Below are 21,243 nucleotides of genomic sequence, written 5' to 3' on the forward strand. Positions count from 1 at the left end.
TTAACAGCAGGAAAGCCGGGGGGGGGGAGGGGACATTTTGTAGTGATAATCAAGGTGGGCCATTTCCAGCAGTTGACAAGAACGTCTGAGGAACAGTCGGGGGTGGGTGAATAAACATGGGGAAATAGTTTTACTTTGTGTAATGACCCATCCATTCCCAGTCTCTATTCAAGCCTAAGTTAATTGTATCCAGTTTGCAAATTAATTCCAATTCAGCAGTCTCTCGTTGGAGTCTGTTTCTGAAGCTTTTTTGTTGAAGGATAGCCACTTTTAGGTCTGTAATCGAGTGAAGAGAGAGATTGAAGTGTTCTCCAACTGGTTTTTGAATGTTCTAAGTCTTGACGTCTGATCTGTGTCCATTTATTCTTTTATCGTGAGTAGGTCAGAATATGAACAAGAGGCTACTAGGCAGCTCTCCAACACCACTTTCTACAAGCCATTACCCTCTGATCCCAATGAGAGTTACCAAAAGAAACTACAGCATTTGCTCAAGAAACTCCCTGAAAAAGCACAAGAACAAATCCGCACAGACACACCCCTAGAACCCTGACCTGGGGTATTCTATCTGCTACCCAAGATCCATAAACCTGGAAATCCTGGACGCCCCATCATCTCAGGCATTGGCACCCTGACAGCAGGATTGTCTGGTTATGTAGACTCCCTCCTCAGGCCCTACGCTACCAGCACTCCCACCTATCTTCGAGACACCACTGACTTCCTGAGGAAACTACAATCCATTGGTGATCTTCCTAAAAACACCATCCTAGCCACTATGGCTGTAGAAGCCTCTACACCAACATTCCACACAAAGATGGACTACAAGCCGTCAGGAACAGTATCCCCGATACTGTCACGGCTAACCTGGTGGCTGAACTTTGTGACTTTGTCATAACCGATAACTATTTCACATTTGGGGACAATGTATACCTTCAAGTCAGTGGCACTGCGATGGGTACCTACATGGCCCCACAGTATGCCAACATTTTTATGGCTGACTTAGAACAACGGTTCCTGAGCTCTCGTCTCCTAATGCCCCTACTCTACTTGCGCTACATTGATGACATCTTCATCATCTGGACCCATGGAAAAGACGCCCTTGAGGAATTCCACCATGATTTCAACAATTTCCATCCCACCATCAACCTCAGCCTGGACCAGTCCACACAAGAGATCCACTTCCTGGACACTACGGTGCTAATAAGTGATGGTCACATAAACACCACCCTATATCGGAAACCTACTGACGGCTATTCCTACCTACATGCCTCTAGCTTTCATCCAGATCACACCACACGATCCATTGTCTACAGCCAAGCTCTACGATATAACCGCATTTGCTCCAACCCCTCAGACAGAGACAAACACCTACAAGATCTCTATCATGCATTCCTACAACTACAATACCCACCTGCTGAAGTGAAGAAACAGATTGACAGAGCCAGAAGAGTACCCAGAAGTCACCTACTACAGGACAGGCCCAACAAAGAAAACAACAGAACGCCACTAGCCATCACCATCAGCCCCCAACTAAAACCTCTCCAACGCATCATCAAGGATCTACAACCTATCCTGAAGGACGACCCATCACTCTCACAGATCTTGGGAGACAGACCAGTCCTTGCTTACAGACAGCCCCCCAATCTGAAGCAAATACTCACCAGCAACTACACATCACACAACAGAACCACCAAACCAGGAACCTATCCTTGCAACAAAGCCCGTTGCCAACTGTGTCCACATATCTATTCAGGGGATACCATCATAGGGCCTAATCACATCAGCCACACTGTCAGAGGCTCGTTCACCTGCGCATCTACCAATGTGAGATATGCCATCATGTGCCAGCAATGCCCCTCTGCCATGTACATTGGCCAAACTGGACAGTCTCTACGTAAAAGAATGAATGGACACAAATCAGACGTCAAGAATTATAACATTCAAAAACCAGTCGGAGAACACTTCAATCTCTCTGGTCACTCGATCACAGACCTAAGAGTGGCTATCCTTCAACAAAAAAGCTTCAAAAACAGACTCCAAAGAGAGACTGCTGAATTGGAATTAATTTGCAACCTGGATACAATTAACTTAGGCTTGAATAAAGACTGGGAGTGGATGGGTCATTACACAAAGTAAAACTATTTCCCCATGTTTATTCTCCCCCCCCCCCCCCACTGTTCCTCAGACGTTCTTGTCAACTGCTGGAAATGGCCCACCTTGATTATCACTACAAAATGCCCCTCTCTCCCCGCCTCCCCCCCCCCCGCTGGTAATAGCTCACCTTACCTGATCACTCTCATTACAGTGTGTATGGTAACACCCATTGTTTCATGTTCTCTGTGTGTGTATATAAATCTCCCCACTGTATTTTCCACTGAATGCATCCGATGAAGTGAGCTGTAGCTCACAAAAGCTTATGCTCAAATAAATTTGTTAGTCTCTAAGGTGCCACAAGTACTTCTGTTCTTTTTATTAAAAATAAAATAAGTTTCTGGTCCCAATAGTTGTAGGGAAAGCGTGAAAAATTGACACAGATGGTCGCTAAAAATTCAGAAGTCACCACATAAATAAAGGAGTACTTGTGGCACCTTAGAGACTAACAAATTTATTAGAGCATAAGCTTTCGTGAGCTACAGCTCACTTCATCGGATGCATTTGGTGGAAAAAACAGAGGAGAGATTTATATACACACACACAGAGAACATGAAACAATGGGTTTACCATACACACTGTAAGGAGAGTGATCACTTAAGATAAGCCATCACCCACAGCAGGGGGGGGAAAGGAGGAAAACCTTCCATGGTGACAAGCAGGTAGGCTAATTCCAGCAGTTAACAAGAATATCAGAGGAACAGTGGGGGGTGGGGTGGGGGGGAGAAATACCATGGGGAAATAGTTTTACTTTGTGTAATGACTCATCCATTCCCAGTCTCTATTCAAGCCTAAGTTAATTGTATCCAGTTTGCAAATTAATTCCAATTCAGCAGTCTCTCGTTGGAGTCTGTTTTTGAAGCTTTTTTGTTGAAGTATAGCCACTCTTAGGTCTGTGATCGAGTGACCAGAGAGATTGAAGTGTTCTCCAACTGGTTTTTGAATGTTATAATTCTTGACGTCTGATTTGTGTCCATTCATTCTTTTACGTAGAGACTGTCCAGTTTGGCCAATGTACATGGCAGAGGGGCATTGCTGGCACATGATGGCATATATCACATTGGTAGATGCGCAGGTGAACGAGCCTCTGATAGTGTGGCTGATGTGATTAGGCCCTATGATGGTATCCCCTGAATAGATATGTGGATAGAGTTGGCAACGGGCTTTGTTGCAAGGATAGGTTCCTGGGTTAGTGGTTCTGTTGTGTGGTGTGTGGTTGCTGGTGAGTATTTGCTTCAGATTGGGGGGCTGTCTGTAAGCAAGGACTGGTCTATCTCCCAAGATCTGAGAGAGCGATGGCTCGTCCTTCAGGATAGGTTGTAGATCCTTGATGATGCGTTGGAGAGGTTTTAGTTGGGGGCTGAAGGTGATGGCTAGTGGCGTTCTGTTGTTTTCTTTGTTGGGCCTGTCCTGTAGTAGGTGACTTCTGGGTACTCTTCTGGCTCTGTCAATCTGTCACATAAATAAAGTGACCGCAACATTATTTTTGTTTAATCTCATGATTTTTAAGCCAATCTCATGATTCTTTGTGGCAATACCAGTCCCTCTTCTTCTCCTAGTTAATGGGGTCAACAGCGGTGGGATGGGGCTCAGTGGAAAATAGGTGAAATACCTGTGGCTAATGGCACCGTGCCCTCCAGTAGGATTCCAGCCAAACTGGTCGGGCAGGCACTGTGCTGGAGAGACCTCACACTGCAGCAGGTCTGGGAAGGGCTGACTCGCACTAATATCAGACTCAAACGTGCAGGCATGCTTGAGAGCCCTTTTGAGAGACGGGCAAACTACTTCAAAGCAGCCACTCCCCCAAAGGGAAACACTTGCTTCTGGGGGGAGGGATAGCTCAGTGATTTGAGCATTGGGCTGCTAAACCCAGTTCAATCCTTGAGGAGGCCATTTAGGGATCTGGGGAAAAATTGGTGATTGGTCCTACTTTGAGCAGGGGGTTGGACTAGATGACCTCCTGAGGTCCCTTCCAACCCTGATATTCTATGAACCCACCAGCTCCATTTCCACAAAAAGGCCCCTGGTAATCTACCGTAAATAAAAAGCTCTCTGCTGAAATAAAAGGGCCCTTCACCCTGCCCCCTTAGAAACCATCCACTTTGCCTCTATCACTAGCTGATTGAGAGAGAAAATTAAGCTGCCACTGAAAGAAATGGCAGCCTCTCCAGGAATAAAAGTCATCTTTTCAATAACCGCTAAAGCAAGCAAGAAGAATAAGAAGCCAAATAAAAACAGATCATTAAAAAAAAAGCAGAGTGATGGATAAGTCATTGCAGCAGAGGGAAATGGACCTGGCTGTCATCTGAAATACCACTTCATAAAAGCACTGGGGAGAAATGGGAGGCAATTCTCACATAAACAACCCTCGCAAGGAAGCAAGGGAAGCCCAGAGCAATGCAGCTGCCAGGGAGAAGTTCTAAGGCTGACCTCTCCCACCCCAGTGGAAGAGTGATCCTGAGGCTTGGTGCTGGACTGGGACTCAGGAGGTGTGGGCTGAATTCCTGGCTGTGCCACTTGGCATAGGCTCCTGGCGTGACCTTGGGCAACTTACAAGTGCAAAGCTGCCAGCAGCTGGTGCTGAGACAAATGCAGCCTCCCCGCAGCTGCAGAATCATATACTATCAGGGTTGGAAGGGACCTGAGGAGGTCATCTAGTCGAACCCCCTGCTCAAAGCAGAACCAATCCCCAACTAAATCATCCCAGACAGGGCTTTGTCAAGCCTGACCTTAAAAACTTCTAAGGAAGGAGATTCCACAACCTCCCTAGGTAACGCATTCCAGTGCTTCACCACCCTCCTAGTGAAAAAAGTTTTTCCTAACATCCAACCTAAACCTCCCCCACTGCAACTTGAGACCATTACTCCTCATTCTGTCATCTGCTACCACTGAGAACAGTCTAGATCCATCCTCTTTGGAACCCCCCTTCAGGTAGTTGAAAGCAGCTATCAAATCCCCCCTCATTCTTCTCTTCCGCAGACTAAACAATCCCAGTTCCCTCAGCCTCTCCTCATAAGTCATGTGTTCCAGTCCCCTAATCATTTTTGTTGCCCTCCGCTGGACGCTTTCCAATTTTTCCACATCCTTCTTGTAGTGTGGGGCCCAAAACTGGACACAGTACTCCAGATGAGGCATCACCAATGTCGAATAGAGGGGAACGATCACGTCCCTCGATCTGCTGGCAATGCCCCTACTTATACAGCCCAAAATGCCATTGGCCTTCTTGGCAACAAGGGCACACTGTTGATTCATATCCAGCTTCTCGTCCACTGTAACCCCTAGGTCCTTTTCTGCAGAACTGCTGCCTAGTCATTCGATCCCTAGTCTGTAGCAGTGCATGGGATTCTTCCGTCCTAAGTGCAGGACTCTGCACTTGTCTTTGTTGAACCTCATCAGATTTCTTTTGGCCCAATCCTCTAATTTGACTAGGGCCCTCTGCATCCTATCCCTACCCTCCAGCGTATCTACCTCTCCTCCTAGTTTAGTGTCATCTGCAAACTTGCTGAGGGTGCAATCCATACCATCCTCCAGATCATTAATGAAGATATTGAACAAAACCGGCCCCAGGACCGACCGTTGGGGCACTCCACTTGATACCGGCTGCCAGCTAGACATGGAGCCATTGATCACTACCCACTGAGCCCGACAATCTAGCCAGCTTTCTATCCACCTTATCGTCCATTCATCCAGCACATACTTCAATTTGCTGGCAAGAATATTGTGGGAGACTGAGTCAAAAACTTTGCTAAAGTCAAGGAACAACAGGTCCACTGCTTTCCCCTCAGCCACAGAGCCAGTTATCTCGTCATAGAAGGCAATTAGATTAGTCAGGCATGACTTGCCCTTGGTGAATCCATGCTGATTGTTCCTGATCGCTTTCCTCTTCTCTAAGTGCTTCAGAATTGATTCCTTGAGGACCTGCTCCATCATTTTTCCAGGGACTGAGGTGAGGCTGACTGGCCTGTAGTTCCCAGGATCCTCCTTCTTCCCTTTTTTAAAGATGGGCACTACATTAACCTTTTTCCAGTCGTCCAGGACCTCTCCCCCGATCTCCATAAGTTTTCAAAGATAATGGCCAATGGCTCTGCAATCACATCCGCCAACTCCTTTATCACCTTTGGATGCAGGACATCCGGCCCCATGGACTTGTGCTCGTCCAGCGTTTCTAAATAGTCCCGAACCACTTCTTTCTTCACAGAGGGCTGGTCACCTCCTCCCCATGCTGGCTGTCCAGTGCAGTAGTCTAGGAGCTGACCTTGTTCGTGAAGACAGAGGCAAAAAAAGCATTGAGTACATTAGCTTTTTCCACATCCTCTGTCATTAGGATGCTTCCTTCATTCAATCAGGGGCCCATACCTTACTTGACTTTCTTCTTGTTGCTAACATAGCTGAAGAAAACCTTCTTGTTACTCTTAACATCTCTTGCTAGCTGCAACTCCAGGTGTGATTTGGCCTTCCTGATTTCACTCCTGCATGCCCGAGCAATATTTTTATACTCTTCCCTGGTCATTTGTCCAGTCTTCCACTTCTGTAAGCTTCTTTTTTGTGTTTAAGATCACCAAGGATTTCACTGTTAAGCCAAGCTGGTCACCTGCCATATTTGCTATTATTTCTATACTTCGGGATGGTTTGTCCCTGTAACCTCAATAAGGATTCTTTAAAATACAGCCAGCTCTCCTGGACTCCTTTCCCCCTCATGTTACTCTCCCAGGGGATCCTGCCCATCAGTTCCCTGAGGGAGTCAAAGTCTGCTTTTCTGAAGTCCAGGGTCCATATTCTGCTGCTCTCCTTTCTTCTCTGTGTCAGGATCCTGAACTCGACCATCTCATGGTCACTGCCTCCCAGGTTCCCATCCACTTTTGCTTCCTCTACTAATTCTTCCCGGTTTGTGAGCAGCAGGTCAAGAAGAGCTCTGCCCCTAGTTGGTTCCTCCAGCACTTGCACCAGGAAATTGTCCCCTCCATTTTCCAAAAACTTCCTGGATTGTCTGTGCACTGCTGTATTGCTCTCCCAGCAGCTAACAGGGTGATTGAAGTCTCCCATGAGAACCAGGGCCTGCGATCTAATAACTTCTGTCAGTTACCGGAACAAAGCCTTGTCCACCTCATTCCCCTTGTCCGGTGGTCTATAGCAGACTCCCACCACGAAATCACCCTACGAACAAGAGTAGCTGCTGGGTGGGGGCACATGATCCTCTGCCATTAATCTCTCTGGGCTTTGACTCTCAATCTGTACATGGGGTCATAGCACCCCACTTCTCCCGCTCGCTGTCTGCCTCAATTGCTTACACAGCAAGGTCAGAGCCACACCAGCATTTAGGCTCCTCACCTCCACTGATTTCAGATAGAGGTAGGACCCAAACTAGATTTGTGGAGCTGGCCTAAGCTTTTTGGGGCAGCCCCTAGCACCATGGGGCCCTGATCTCAGCCAGGGCCTCTAAGGTCTCCTGTAACACACAAAAGGGATCCATGAGAGGCGCTCAATGTGGGGGCAACAAGGACGCTTTCCTCTGGACTGTGAGGCACAGACGGCACCAGGAGCCCAAGGGCCGCTGGCCAGTGAAGAGCAAACATCGGCTGCCTACACACATGATGCAAGGCCTCTGGTTGCACTCCTGAGCTGCCCCCCGGCCCTGGCACACGTCAGGGCACAGAAGCCTGGGGCAGTGATGCCCAATCACAGCTAGTGGCTTTCTAGATTTGTCATGGCCCATTAGGCTGTGGCGTCACCGGCCCAAGGGAAGGTTCTACCGCTGGGACACTGGGAACAAGGCAAGTGCAGCGCGAGAAAATGGTCCGATAGGAACAGGCCTGCGTTGGCCAGAAGATGGGACCTAACAGATGTGCTCGGTCTCTAGGGACCAGGTAAAGGTATTTAGGCATCAACATCCCATTGACTTCAGTAGGAGTTTGGCATCTGAATACCTTTGATGATCTGGACCTAGAACCCCTAGTCTGCAGCTGCTGTGGAGTACACACCACAGCCGCCGCTACACAAGCCTCCAGGTTTGGAGGGAGCTGGGCTTTTGTCTGGACGCCGACGGGGCCTGGAGATGGTGGGAGTTGGGGGAGAATGAGGCTGTGAAAGGTCTGTCGCCCCCATCCACGGACAGCAGCTCCTCCGAGTCTGAGACACCCAAGCTCACTGAGACCTTCATCTCCATAGGCCACAGCTGAGCGGTCATGATCCACCCTGCATCCATTGGGGGCTCTGCATCTGAGTCAGTTACCTTGGTCTCGGCTAGCTGGCGTTTGAGCAGGTGCAGGGCCTCAGTGTGGCCGCACTCGCTGTCCTGCAGTGCCTGGAGCTGCTCCTTCAGTTCTCTCTGAAACACAAGGCAAGGAGACAGACAAAGAGCAGTCAGGCAGGGCCAGAGCCGTCCAGCCTCATTGCTCCGAGCAGGGTGGGTTCTCTGAGCTACGACGCAGCACCTAAGCAGAGGACCCAGGGCCACTCAGGAGAGAGGCGACCTCAGGTGCCATTGCCCAGAGCACCTCTCACAGTAGTAAGGGACATAGAGACTATTCAGGTGCTGATCTGGATCCAGAGCATTTTAATAAATCAGAGGGACTTTTACCCAGCCAGATCTCAGCACAGGCTTGCCAGCCTTCTGCCCCACCACCCCTGGGGCTGAGTAGGGATCACGAGCTCCGTCCTACAGAGAGGAAGCAGTTTGTCCAAGGCCATGTCAGAGCCAAGGCTAGAACCCACGAGCTCTGGGCAGCCAGGCCAGTGCTCACACCACTAGATCACACTGCCTTGCTGTGCTTACAGCTGTCCTCTCTCCTCGCCCATCCCCTCACTCCCCACAAGCTCAGACTTCCAGGCTCACTGGTGACCAACTTGACGTGATGGACACCCACCCCATCCGAGTGACCCACTGTCTGGGCAAAGGTTTATGGATGGGAGATTTAGAGCCAGAGAGAATGCATGGGGGAGCGAGGAAGAGCCTCCATTGCTGGGGTGTGCGATGCTGGCACCCACAATCCAGTCCGTCACGACCCACCCTGTGCACACTCGGCTCACCAGTCCTAGACAGGCTGTGATTTTCAAAGCAGATCACGGGCCCTGGGAATGTTGTGTCCAGTCCAGATCCCCACAGCAGCGATGGAAATCTCAGCCAGAACGTGATGGAGGAGTAGCCACCCATCCTGCACTCAGGGAGAAGCAGCCATGACAGGCACCCCTCTCTGTCTGCCATATAGCCGGCCCCTTCACTAGGCATCAGTGCAGGACATGTCAAGTCCAGATGCCAGAGCACCTCCCGCTTCTCCCCAGCAGACAGCACCATCCACCGGAGAGACCACTCCTGGGGGCAGTGAGGATGGAGGGGCACCCCCCTGCTGGATCTGACCCATTTCAGCCACTACAGCTTTTGATTTTGGAGGAGCCAACAGATGTGCTCAGTGCCAAAGAGGAGAAGCCAAAGGGCTAGTGCTGATATTGAGGCATTAGCCCCTCTCCCCACAGCACAATCAGAGCCAGGAGAGGGCTGCTCCACCCTGGGTTGGCCCCACCTGCTGCAATCTGATGCGCAGGTGCTTGTCACAGAAGGGACTGTATTGCCTGTGACAGGCCTCCAGCCTGGCAGTCTGTACTGGGATGCGTGTGGTGCCCCTTCAATGCAGGAGGGAATTCAGCTCTGTGCTTTCTGCCACAATCACTCACGCTTGCTCTGTAGCATCTAATGGGGAGGCTTGGCCAGGGCCTGGGGAAACGGAGCGTGATGGTGCAGTAGGGGCCATGTTCAGAACAGAGACAAGTGCAGGGGCCAGGAGCTGCCACCCCAATACTCCCTATATCCTCCCATACAGACCCCCCCAAACACACCCCTAAGTTCCTCCTTAACACACACACTTCCCCACCCCCACAAATACACAACCCCTCAACATCCCCATGCACACACACCCAGCACACATGTTCCCATCAGAAAGTTTACAGTTAGTACAAACAACTCTATATCCTGTAAAAGGAGCCTGCTAAATACTTTCCAGGTTACTTCAGCCCTGATGCTCAGACGACCCCAGAACTGAAGTATGCTTATGTCTGGCCATGGCAGACCATGGCAAGGTGCTCCAGCCAGCACAGCAACAGACACCACACCCAGGGCGCCCAAAGTCCTTCTAGTGCTGGCAAGTCTGCAGAGCCAGGCAGCGATCCCTAGAATCAGGCCCGCTCTACCAAACGTACAGGCCTCTGATTTCCCAGCTTTTGCACGTCTCCCTGGAGCTGCAGGGGGAAATGAAGGCTGTATCAAAAAGATCTCATAACACTTCGCCCTTTCCCAATGCCCTTCTTCTGGGGAACTCAAAGTGCTTGCCAAGCATCAGTGCATTTAGCCTCCCTGCTCCCCTGAGACGTGGGGCAGTATCACCTAGGTTAAAGCAGAGGTATACATCGACCTGGCCTTAACCTTTCAGCTGTCCTGAAGGGACCCCTGTTCTGCACAGTCAGTTCCAGCCAATGACACACTTTCCACGGCCAGGTCAGGTGACACTTTGGGGCTCCAGGACAGCAGCCAATCCCATCCCCATACATCAGCCAAAGGGCAGCTGGGCCATTAGCAAAACTCCAACAGGAAAGGGGTGTGACGGGTTCGGTCACAGAGACCCCCTTGGGACTCTCACCTGACATGCGAACCAGCTGAGCGGCAAACAGCAGAGAGGCTAACAGAGGGAGTTTGCCTGGGAGTTCGCCTGGGGAGAGCCCACTGAGGCTTACATCTTGCCGGCTTCTCTGAGTAGTTACTACAACTCCTGAGGAAGCTCGTACAAGGAAGGTAACATGGATGGGGAGCGTTCAGCTGTTGTGACCTGCACTGGATGTGCCATGTTTGTCTTTCTTCCACAGAACAGAAGTGACTTTCTCTGTACAAAGTGCAAGCTGGTCTCCATATTGGAAAAGAAGGTTCAAGGTCTGGAGAAACAAGTATCGACCCTGCGTTGCATAAGAGAAACTGAAGATTTCCTGGACAGATGTCAGGATACGCTTCTATAGGCACAATGTTCTGAAGATTCAGAGCAGGCTGCACTGTGGGGACAGGAGGACGGTGAAGAAATTTGGCAGCATGTGACCTCCAGAAGAAGAAAGGGGAGCGTCCATGTACTAGCAGCACAGATACAGGTAAGCAACTGTTTTCATGTTCTCTCCACAGGTACTAATGCGGAGAGTGGACTAGATGATACGTCTGAGGGAAGGGAACAGAAGGAGACTCCGCCGATTGGAAGGCAGGAGATGCCCTGTCCTAGGGATGGGGGTTCCACGACCACCGCTCCCAAGAGGAGGAGGCGGGTGGTGGTGGTTGGGACTCTCTCCTCAGGGGGACTGAGTCATCTATCTGCTGCCCCAACCGGGAAAACTGAGAAATCTCCTGCTTGCCAGGAGCTAATTCATGATGTGACGGAGAGACTGCCGAGACTCATCAAGCCCTCGGATTGCTACCCCTTCCTGCTTCTCCATGTGGGCACCAATGATACTGCCAAGAAGGACCTTGAGCGGATCACTGAGGACTATGTGGTTCTGGAAAGAAGGATAAAGGAGTTTGAGACGCAAGTGGTGTTCTTGTCCATCTTCCCGCGGGAAGGAAAAGGCCCGGGTAGAGAACATCAAATCGTAGAAGTCAACGAATGGCTATGCAGGTGGTGTCGGAGAGAAGGCTTTGGATTCTTTGACCATTGGATGGTGTTCCAAGAAGGAGGAGTGCTAGGCACAGACGGGCTCTACCTAACGAAGAGAGGGAAGAGCATCTTCGCAAGCAGGCTGGTTAACCTAGTGAGGAGGGCTTTAAACTAGGTTCACCGGGGGAAGGAGACCAAAGCCCTGAGGTAAGTGGGGACATGGGATATTGGGAGGAAGCACGAGCAGGAGAGCGTGAGAGGGGAGGGCTCCTGCCTCATACTAAGAAAGCAGGACAAACAGCAAATTATCTCAAGTGCCTATACACAAATGCAAGAAGCCTGGGAAACAAGCAGGGAGAACTGGAAGTCCTGGCACAGTCAAGGAATTATGATGTGATTGGAATAACAGAGACTTGGTGGGATAACTCACATGACTGGAGTATTGTTATGGACGGATATAAACTGTTCAGGAAGGACAGGCAGGGCAGAAAAGGTGGGAGAGTTGCATTGTATGTAAGGGAGCAGTATGACTGCTCAGAGCTCCGCTATGAAACTGCAAAAAAACCTGAGAGTCTCTGGATTAAGTTTAGAAGCGTGAGCAGCAAGGGTGATGTCGTGGTGGGAGTCTGCTATAGACCACCGGACAAGGGGGATGAGGTGGACGAGGCTTTCTTCCGGCAACTCACGGAAATTACTAGATCACAGGCCCTGATTCTCATGGGAGACTTCAATCACCCTGATATCTGCTGAGAGAGTAATACACTGGTGTACAGATAATCCAGGAAGTTTTTGGAAAGTGGAGGGGACAATTTCCTGGTGCAAGTGCTGGAGGAACCAACTAGGGGCAGAGCTCTTCTTGACCTGCTGCTCACAAACCGGGAAGAATTAGTAGAGGAAGCAAAAGTGGATGGGAACCTGGGAGGCAGTGATCATGAGATGGTCGAGTTCAGGATCCTGACACAGGGAAGAAAGGAGAGCAGCAGAATACGGACCTTGGACTTCAGAAAAGCAGACTTTGACTCCCTCAGGGAACTGATGGGCAGGATCCCTTGGGAGAAAAACATGAGAGGGAAAAGAGTCCAGGAGAGCTGGCTGTATTTTAAAGAATCCTTATTGAGGATCGAGGGACGTGATCGTTCCCTCTATTCGACATTGGTGAGGCCTCATCTGGAGTACTGTGTCCAGTTTTGGGCCCCACATTACAAGAAGGATGTGGAAAAATTGAAAAACGTCCAGCAGAGGGCAACAAAAATGATTAGGGGACTGGAACACATGACTTATGAGGAGAGGCTGAGGGACTGGGATTGTTTAGTCTGAGGAGGAGAAGAATGAGGGGGGATTTGATAGCTGCTTTCAACTACCTGAAAGGGGATCCAAAGAGGATGGATCTAGACTGTTCTTAGTGGTAGTAGATGACAGAACGAGGAGTAATGGTCTCATGTTGCAGTGGGGGAGGTTTAGGTTGGATATTAGGAAAACTTTTTCACTAGGAGGGTGGTAAAGCACTGGAATGTGTTACTTAGGGAGGTGGTGGAATCTCCTTCCTTAGCAGTTTTTAAGGTCAGGCTTGACAAAGCCGTGGCTGGGATGATTTAGTTGGGGATTGGTCCTGCTTTGAGCAGGGGGTTGGACTAGATGACCCCGAGGTCCCTTCCAACCCTGAGATTCTATGACATGCTGAAATTACCTGCTGAGCAATTTTTAGTTAAAGTCCGCAGCATTGGGGGCGTGGACTAGACCTGGGTCTGTGTTGCATCAGGCTAGCATGTCTGGCTCAACAAGGCAGGGTCCTGGAGTCCCAAGCTGGCAGGGAAAACAAGCTCATGGCCCCATAGGGCAGCCAGGGTGGGTTGGGAAGTTCCCATGTCAGGCTGTGAATGGACCCGCTGCTGAGTGATTTGCATGCCAGAACAGGTGCCAGGACAGCTGAGGATGTGACTTGGGCTCAAGCGAACACAGTGAGGGTTTGGGGCTGCAGGAATCTCTACGTCTTCTTTGCAAGCACCATCCTGCCTTAATCCCTGCAGCTAACACTCTCTGGCATAGCACTGTTGTGATACTGAGAGGTGTGGCAGTGAGAGCAGGGAGACAAACGCCATAGCCAGGAACAGGGTTTCCAGAAGCTCAACCTTGTGGATTCGGGGGTCTCAGGAGAAAAGCTGAAAGGAAACTATAACATATCATACCATGGCCCTACGTGCAGGCACCTCGGTCACCGGCGGGCTCTGCATGCCACATCATCATTTGCTTGGGCAATAATGCACCACCTTGGTTTAGCATGTCTCCCACTAGGGCTGCCCTCTCTGAGTGACAGCCTGCTATTGTAGTGGACCGAGTTGCTTGTTAGCTCCAGGAACAAGGGCTTGAGGTCACCGATTTGATCCCTGCCAAGGACTGTAGCACCTGTATGTGCACAGCCATGGTTTGTGAAAACAAGAGAAGAGAAGAGGGAAGCATTATCATCATGTAAAGAGAGATCAGAGAGGGAGGGTGCGGTGAAGCGAAGGGAGGAAGCCTTCAAACCAAGATGTGCAGCAGAAGGAGGGAACTAAACTAGCACAGAATGGGGGAGATGGTGAAAGTTAATTATTTAAACAATACAGCTATAATGCAACAGAACTATTTAGAAGCAGTGAGGCCTGACCTGCCATCCATGAGAGCTGGGTTCTACTCCCAGCTCTGCCACTGGCCTGCTGGATGACCTTGGGCAAGTCACTTTGCTGCTGTGTGCCACCGTTTCTCCATCTGTACAATGAAGATAATGATCTTCACCTCCTCTGTACAGTGCTCTGAGAGCTAGAGTGAAAAGTGCAATTACTATAACACTGCCCTTGAAACAGTATTACACTGGTACAGCTACTACTTAGCAACAGGTTCAGTGCAATTCTGCAGGACTCGTGTTAGAGGAAGAGACAAAAGCTCTTTGCATCCCCTGAGGACCACCCCATCTCTGCCCGAGACTAGCCAGAGATACTGCGACAGGCTCAGGGCCATTCCTGGGCACCCCTGCCCTGGTACATAGCAAAGAAGATCCTTCTTTATTCTGGCAAGAGATTTGCCAGTCCTGGAACAGCCCGTAAAAACCAAGGGAGCCAAGAAAGAACTGCAGACAGAGGCAGGAGGCATGTTCATGTAGTGACAGAGAAGGTGACTTCAGCCTGAAGGAAAAGCAACGTAGATGCTCGTAGCCATCTGTCTCAGCCTGTGTACTAGCTTCTTAAGCTGGATAAGGTCACAGCCTCCATTGGCGCCCGGTGGGAGACCTCCAGAGCCACCCGAGGTGCTGCATTCAGTAGCTATTGTTCTTTTCTCTGGCTTGATAGTGAGCCAATGCAATGGCAGGTAGGGAGATGCAGGCTTTAAGATGGGACATAAAACTGAGGCCCTGAGTATCTGTCCTCAGAACAGATCCTACGGAACTTCCTGCCCAGCAATAGCTGGCCCAATAACCCAGGATTATTATTACTTGCCTCCCTGACGTCCTCTCGTACAGTATTTGCTAGACAGCATTTGCAAGTCTGGAACTGCTGGGCAGTGCTGTTGTGTATGGCTGCAGTGCCCCACCCCAGAAGTAGTTGCTGTTAAGCAGTACATGAGGCAATTCCTCCATAGAGGATTTATACAGGAATTCAGGGATAAAGAGACAAGGTATTCATGAAGTGTTATGCTTGGCCTGGTTTCTGGAGAAGGCAGGGGACTGAGGGGTGCAATGGAAAAGCCAGGAGCTGGGATCCCGGCCAGCGACGGAGGCCTCTCCTCTCTCTAATTGCCTGCGTAGCTCTGCCTGCCTGAGCCGGGGAGCCAGTGCTGCAGCAGGTGCCGCGTGGACAGCTCTCCATCACCTGTATGTGGCAAGGTGGCCATGACCAAAGCTAGTGCTGGCAGCAGTGCGGTCACTCACCATGGGGCTGAATCTCGCTAAGCAAGCAACAGGTTCCTAGCGCCACCTCCCCCGTGCGTGTCCACGCCGCTTGCAGTCGTGTTCCCATCAAGGAGTGCAGGAGCAACAAGCCCTTTTGTTCCAGCGCCGCGCTCCATCTCCCTGCCTCAAGCGCCTCTGACATATGTCAGCATCCCCATTAACACCGTCTGCGGAGCGAGGCCAATCAATATCTCGCCCTCCTGGCAGCTCAGTGAGGGCTGTGCAGAGAGTGCTCTTCCTCCACAGCAGTGTGCAAATCAATCAGTGAGAGGCAGCTGATTAGCAAGCCCCACTGCCCCTCCCCCGGGGCAGAGGGAAGGAGGGTGAAGCCGGCCTAGCAGAAGTGGGTTTGCGGGGTGGGCAATCAGGACCCCCCAGTTGCCTGCTAATGACACATCATCCTGTCTCCCTGGAGGTACCATGTCAGCTGAGAGCCAGCAAGCAGTGAGATCCTTGCTGTGCCAGCAGCACTGCTCTTGCAGAAAGCCCCCATACCTGAAGGATGCTCATTCTCACCAGCAGCACCCAGGGAATCAGTGGCGGTGGGATGGGCACTTCAGGGGATGGGATCACTCCTGCTGCTGTGAGACAAGGGTCTCTATGGAGGTGGAGGTAGCGGCAGACCCCAGTGCTGGAGGGACGCTTCTCACTGGCCGCTTTCAAGATTCCCACTCACCCTGGTTAATTCAGTCATGCCAGAGCCTCACGCAGCCGATGCTGGCTCCTTCCCATCTCCCTGACCCTGCACCACAGTGCGGCTAGGCCCCACCGTGACTCACTGCATTTGACTGAAGACTGTAAGCCCAAGATTTCCTGAGGGCTGGTCTCTATGGGGATGTCTACACTACGAAATTAGGTCGAATTTATAGAAGTCGGTTTTGTAGAAAGCGTTTTTATACAGTCGAGTGTGTCCCCCCCACACAAATGCTCTAAGTGCATGTAGTCGGCGGACCGTGTCCACAGTATCGAGGCAACCGTCGAATTACGGAGCTTTGCACTGTGGGTAGCTATCCCACAGTTCCCGCAGTCTCCGCCGCCCATTTGAATTCTGGGTAGAAATCCCAGTGCCTGATGGGGCTAAAACATTGTTGCGGGTGGTTCTGGGTACATATCGTCAGGCCCCCGTTCCTCCCTCTGTAAAAGCAAGGGCAGACAATCGTTTTGGGCCTTTTTTCTTGAGTTACCTCTGCAGAAGCCATACCATGGCAAGCATGGAGCCCGCTCAACTAACTGTCACCGTATGTCTCCTGGGTGCTGGCGGACGCATTGCTACACAGCAGCGGTTTATTGCCTTTTGGCAGCAGACAGTGCAGTATGACTGGTAGCCGTCGCCGACATAATCCTGGGTGCTCTTTTAACCGGGCGCCTGGGCAAACATGGGAGTGACTCAGCCAGGTCATTTCCCTTGTTTTGTCTCATGGCGATTGAGTCCTACCGGCAGTGCACTGTCTTTTAATCCGCAGCTAGCAAAAGACGATGGCCAGTAGTCAAACTGCACCGTTTTCTGCCGAGCACCCAGAAGGTGAGGATGGCTAGCGGTCGTACTGCACAGTCTGCTGCCAGCAAGATGTATAAAGATAGATGAAGTAGCTCAAAACAAGAAATAGACCAGATTTGTTTTGTATTCATTTTCTCCTCCCTTCTAAATCAACGGCCTGCTAAACCCAGTTTTGAGTTCTATCCTTGAGATTTTGAGTTCTATCCTTGAAGCGGCCATTCAGTTTCTCGCAAAGCCACCCCCTTTGTTGATTTTAATTACCTGTAAGCCAACCCTGTAAACCATGTCGTTAGTTGCCCCTCCCTCCGTCAGGGCAACAGCGGACAATCGTTCCGCGCTGTTTTTCTGTGCAGACGTCATACCACGGCAAGCATGGAGCCCGCTCAGATCACTTTGGCAATTAGGAACACATTAAACACCACACGCATTATCCAGCAGTATATGCAGCACCAGAACCTGGCAAAGCAAAACTGGGCGAGTAGGCGACATCAGCGCGGTTACGAGAGTGATGAGGATATGGACACAGATTTCTCTCAAAGTACGGGCCCTGCCAATGTGGGCATCATGATGCTAATGAGGCAGGCTCATGCGGTGGAACGCTGATTCTGGGCTCGGGAAAAAAGCACAGACTGGTGGGACCCCATAGTGTTGCAGGTCTGGGATGATTCCCAGTGGCTGCTAAACTTTCGCATGAGTAAGGGCACTTTCATGAAACTTTGGGACTCGCTTTCCCCTGCCCTGAGGTGCAAGAATACCAAGATGAGAGCAGCCCTCACAGTTGAGAAGCGAGTGGCAATAGCCCTGTGGAAGCTTGCAACGCCAGACAGCTACCGGTCAGTCAGGAATCAATTTGGAGTGGGCAAATCTACTGTGGGGGCTGCTGTAATGCAAGTAGCCAACACAATCAAAGATCTGCTGATATCAAGGGTAGTGACCCTGGGAAATGTGCAGGTCATAGTGGATGGCTTTGCTGCAATGGGATTCCCTAACTGTGGTGGGGCCACAGATGGAACCCATAACCTTATCTTGGCACCGGAGCACCAAGCCAGCGACTACATAAACTGCAAGGGGTACTTTTCAATAGTGCTGCAAGCACTGGTGGATCACAAGGGACGTTTCACCAACATCAACGTGGGATGGCTGGGAAAGGTACATGACGCTCGCATCTTCAGGAACTCTGGTCGGTTTCAAAAGCTGCAGGAAGGGACTTTCTTCCCAGACCAGAAAATAATCGTTGGGGATGTTGAAATGCCTATAATTATCCTTGGGGACCCAGCCTACCCCTTAATGCCATAGCTCATGAAGCCATACATAGGCAGCCTGCACAGTAGTCAGAAGCTGTTCAACTACAGGCTGAGCAAGTGCAGAATGGTGGTAGAATGTGCATTTGGACATTTAAAAGCACGCTGGCGCAGTTTACTGACTCGGTTAGACCTCAGCGAAACCAATATTTCTACTGTTATTATTGCTTGCTGTATGCTCCACAATATCTGTGAGAGTAAGGGGGAGATTTTTACCGCAGGGTGGGAGGTTGAGGCAAATCGCCTGGCTGCTGCTTATGCACAGCCAGACACCAGGGCGGTTAGAAGAGCACAGGAGGGTGCGCTGCACATCAGAGAAGCTTTGAAAACCAGTTTCATGACTGGCCAGGCTACGGTGTGAAAGTTCTGTTTGTTTCTCCTTGATGAACCTGCCGGTCCCTTGGTTCACTCTACTTCCCTGTAAGCTAACCACCCTCCCCACCTCCCTTCGATCACCGCTTCCAGAGGCAATAAAGTCATTGTTGCTTCACATTCATGCATTCTTTATTAATTTATCACACAAATAGGGAGATAATTACCAAGGTACCCCAGGAGGGGTGGTGGAGGAGGGAAGGACAAGGCCACACAGCACTTTAAAAACTTAAAAATTACTGAATGCCAGCCTTCTGTATCTTGGGCAATCCTCTGGGGTGGAGTGGCTGGAGGCCCCCCCACCGCGTTCTTGGGCGTCTGGGTGAGGACGCTATGGAACTTGGGGAGGAGGGCGGTTGGTTACACAGGGGCTGTAGCGGCGGTCTGTGCTCCTGCTGCCTTTCCTGCAGCTCAACCATATGCTGGAGCTTATTAGTTTGATCCTCCAGCAGCCTCAGCATTGAATCCTGCCTCCTCTCATCATGCTGCCGCCACCTTTCAGCTTCAGCCCTCTCTTCGGCCCGCCACCTCTCCTCTCGGTCATTTTTTGCTTTCCTGCACTCTGACATTGTCTGCCTCCATGCATTCGTCTGTGCTCTGTCAGTGTGGGAGGACAGTATGAGCACAGAGAACATTTCATCGCGAGTGCATTTTTTTCGCCTTCTAATCTTCGCTAGCCTCTGGGAAGGAGAAGATCCTGTGATCCTTGAAACACATGCAGCTGGTGGAGAAAAAAAAAAAAGGGACAGTGGTATTTGAAAAGACACATTTTATAGAACAATGGGTACACTCTTTCACAGTAAACCTTGCTGTTAACATTACATACATAGCACATGTGCTTTCGTTACAAGGTCGCATTTTGGCTCCCCCCACCGCGTGGCTAACAGCGGGGAACATTTCTGTTCAGCCATAGGCAAACAGCCCAGCAGGAACGGGCATCTCTGAATGTCCCCTTAAGAAAAGCACCCTATTTCAACCAGGTGACCATGAATGATATCACTCTCCTGAGGATAACACAGAGAGAGAAAGAACGGATGTTGTTTGAACGCCAGCAAACGTACACTGCAATGCTTTGTTCTACAGTGGTTCCCGAGTACACACTACTGGCCTGGAGTGGTAAAGTGTCCTACCACGGTGGATGGAATAAGGCTGCCCTCCCCAGAAACCTTTTGCAAACGCTTTGGGAGTATATCCAGGAGAGCCACGAATGCCAGGGCAAATTAATCACTATACATGCTGGCTTTCAAACCTTGTATAGTATTTTAAAAGGTACACTCACCAGAGGTCCCTTCTCCGCCTGGTTGGTCCGGAAGGCAGCCTTGGGTGGGTTCGGGGGGTACTGGCTCCAGGACCAGGGGGAGAAACAGTTCCTGGCTGTCGGGAAAACCGGTTTCTCCACTTGTTTGCTGTGAGCTATCTACAACCTCCTCATCATCGTCTTCTTCGTCCCCAAAACCTGCTTCTGTGTTGCCTCCATCTCCATTGAAGGAGTCAAGCAACACCGCTGGGGTAGTGGTGGCTGAACTCCCTAAAATGGCATGCAGCTCATCATAGAAGCAGCATGTTTGGGGCTCTGACCCGGAGCGGCCGTTCGCCTCTCTCTGGTTTTCTGGTAGGCTTGCCTCAGCTCCTTAAGTTTCATGCAGCACTGCTTCGGGTCCGTGTTATGGCCTCTATCCTTCATGCTCTGGGAGATTTTCACAAATGTTTTGGCATTTCGAAAACTGGAACATAGTTCTGATAGCACGGATTCCTCTCCCCATACAGCGATCAGATCCCATATCTCCCGTTCGGTCCATGCTGGAGCTCTTTTGCGATTCTGGGACTCCATCATGGTCACCTCTGCTGATAAGCTCTGCATGGTCACCTGCAGCTTGCCACACTGGCCAAACAGGAAATTGAAATTCAAAAGTTTGCGGGCCTTTTCCAGTCTACCTGGTCAGTGCATTTGAGTTGAGAGTGCTATCCAGAGCGGTCACAATGGAGCACTCTGGGATAGTTCCCAGAGGCCAATACCATCTAATTGTGTCCACAATACCCCAAATTCAACCCAGCAAAACCGATTTCAGCGCTAATCCCCTTGTCGGGGGTGGAGTAAGGAAATCGATTTTAAGAGCCCTTAAAGTCGAAAAAAAGGGCTTCATCATGTGGATGGGTGCAGGGTTACATCGATTTAACGCTGCTAAATTCGACCTCAATGCCTAGCGTAGACCAGGGCTCAGACTCCATCAGTGCTAGGCACTCACACAGATAATGAGTTTGCTAGGCCTCTGGCTTAGATACCCTTCACAGAGATTAAACTCTCCAGGCAAAGTGCTTTCACGCCTCATGCTCCCAATCAGCCTGCAACCCAGAGCCAAGTTTACCACAGGCCTGGCCTGCACT

General features: G+C 50.5%; 1 protein-coding gene across 1 annotated transcript in view; it reads right to left on the reverse strand.

Moving 5' to 3' along the window:
- The window catches only part of TRIM62 (tripartite motif containing 62), a 54,755-nt gene that overhangs the window by 22,219 nt on the left and 11,293 nt on the right, over positions 1–21,243 (reverse strand). The window contains exon 2 of the mRNA XM_038377131.2: positions 8,378–8,473. Coding sequence (XP_038233059.1) covers positions 8,378–8,473 — 96 coding nt within the window. The remainder of the gene's footprint in view (positions 1–8,377; positions 8,474–21,243) is intronic.

The sequence above is a fragment of the Dermochelys coriacea genome, chromosome 18, assembly GCF_009764565.3.
Source record: "Dermochelys coriacea isolate rDerCor1 chromosome 18, rDerCor1.pri.v4, whole genome shotgun sequence".
Classification (NCBI taxonomy): Eukaryota; Metazoa; Chordata; order Testudines; family Dermochelyidae; genus Dermochelys; species Dermochelys coriacea.